We start from the raw sequence: 1,384 nt of genomic DNA on the forward strand, positions 1-1,384 counted from the left end.
TGGGATGAGGTGTGGGGTTGGATGGGGTCAGGGATTGGGATTGGGATTGGGATGAGAAGTGGGCTCACATGGGGTCAGGGATTGGGATGGGGATGGGATGAGGAGTGGAGCCAGACGGGGTCAGGGATTGGAGCAGCGACGGGACGGGGGTGAAGCCGCCGGGGTGACCGTTGGGGTGACCCCCCGCCCCCCGCCCCCGCCGCCCGCCGTGGGGGGGGGCCGGTCTCCGCGCTGCCCCCCGCGGCGCCCCCCATGGCCCCCCCTCCCCCGCCCCCCCTCCCCTGGGCTCTCGCCCTCCTGGCCTCGCTGTGGGGCGGCGCGGCTCCGTGCCCGTCCGTCTGCCGCTGCGCCGGGGGCCGCGTTTACTGCAACGACCGCGGGCTGACGGCCGTCCCCGAGGGGGTCCCGCCGGGGGCCACCACCCTCTTCCTGCAAAACAACCGCATCGGAGACGCCGGCATCCCGCCCCGCCTGGGCCGCCTGCAGGCTCTGCGGGTTCTCTACCTCTACGCCAACGCCCTGGAGCAGCTCCCGCGCCACCTCCCGCCCGCTTTGCGGGAGCTGCACCTGCAGGACAACAACGTGCGCGGTTTGTGCCGCCGTTCCTTGGCTCGGGCGCCGCTGTTGGAGCGGCTGCACCTGGACGACAACTCGGTGTCGGCCGCCGGCATCGAGGAAGACGCGTTCGCCGAGAGCGGGCGGCTGCGGCTGCTCTTCTTATCCCGCAACCATCTGAGCAGCGTCCCGCCCGGCCTCCCCCCGGCGCTGGAGGAGCTGCGCCTGGACGACAACCGCATCCACACCATCCCGCTGCGGGCCTTCGAGGGGCTGCCGGCGCTGCGCCGCCTGGTGCTGGACGGGAACCTGCTGGCCAACCAGCGGATGGCGGACGACACGTTCAGCCGGCTGTACAACCTCAGCGAGCTGTCGTTGGGTCGCAACGCTTTGGCCGCTCCGCCGGCCAACCTCCCCCGGGCGCAGCTCCGCCGCTTGTCGCTGGCGGCCAACGCCATCAGCCACGTCCCGGCCGGTTCGCTGTCGAGGATGCGGGCGTTGGAACGCTTGGATCTGTCGGACAACAACCTGACCACGCTGCCCCGAGGGCTGTTCGACGACCTGAGCCGCCTCAGCCACCTGGGGCTGCGCAACAACCCGTGGTTCTGCGGCTGTAACCTGGCGTGGCTGCGGGATTGGGTGCGGAGACGCGCGGCCGGAGGGCTGGAGGTGCGGGGGCTGCTGTGCCAGGCGCCCGCCCGGCTGCGGGGGCTGCCGGTGGGGGAGCTGCGGGGGGAGATGGACGCCTGCGGGACCCCGGCGCCGGCCAACAGCGCGACGGGTGTTGCCGTCGCGTCCGGCGCACGGGGGGCTGGGGGTCAGCCGGGGG

At 73.1% G+C, this 1,384-nt stretch overlaps 1 protein-coding gene across 1 annotated transcript; it reads left to right on the top strand.

Annotated features, from left to right (window-relative positions):
• Positions 1-252: 252 nt before the first annotated feature.
• Positions 253-1,372, top strand: LOC122193788 (leucine-rich repeat transmembrane protein FLRT1-like; the record flags this gene model as incomplete). Its single annotated transcript, XM_042894675.1, has 1 exon — positions 253-1,372. A coding segment is annotated over exon 1 (1,120 nt), but the record flags the coding sequence as incomplete, so codon positions are not given.
• Between the last annotated feature and the right edge of the window lie 12 nt (positions 1,373-1,384).

The sequence above is a fragment of the Lagopus leucura genome, unplaced genomic scaffold (assembly GCF_019238085.1).
Source record: "Lagopus leucura isolate 7727_CA_CO unplaced genomic scaffold, USGS_WTPT01 5007-0_obj-0_obj, whole genome shotgun sequence".
Classification (NCBI taxonomy): domain Eukaryota; kingdom Metazoa; phylum Chordata; class Aves; order Galliformes; family Phasianidae; genus Lagopus; species Lagopus leucura.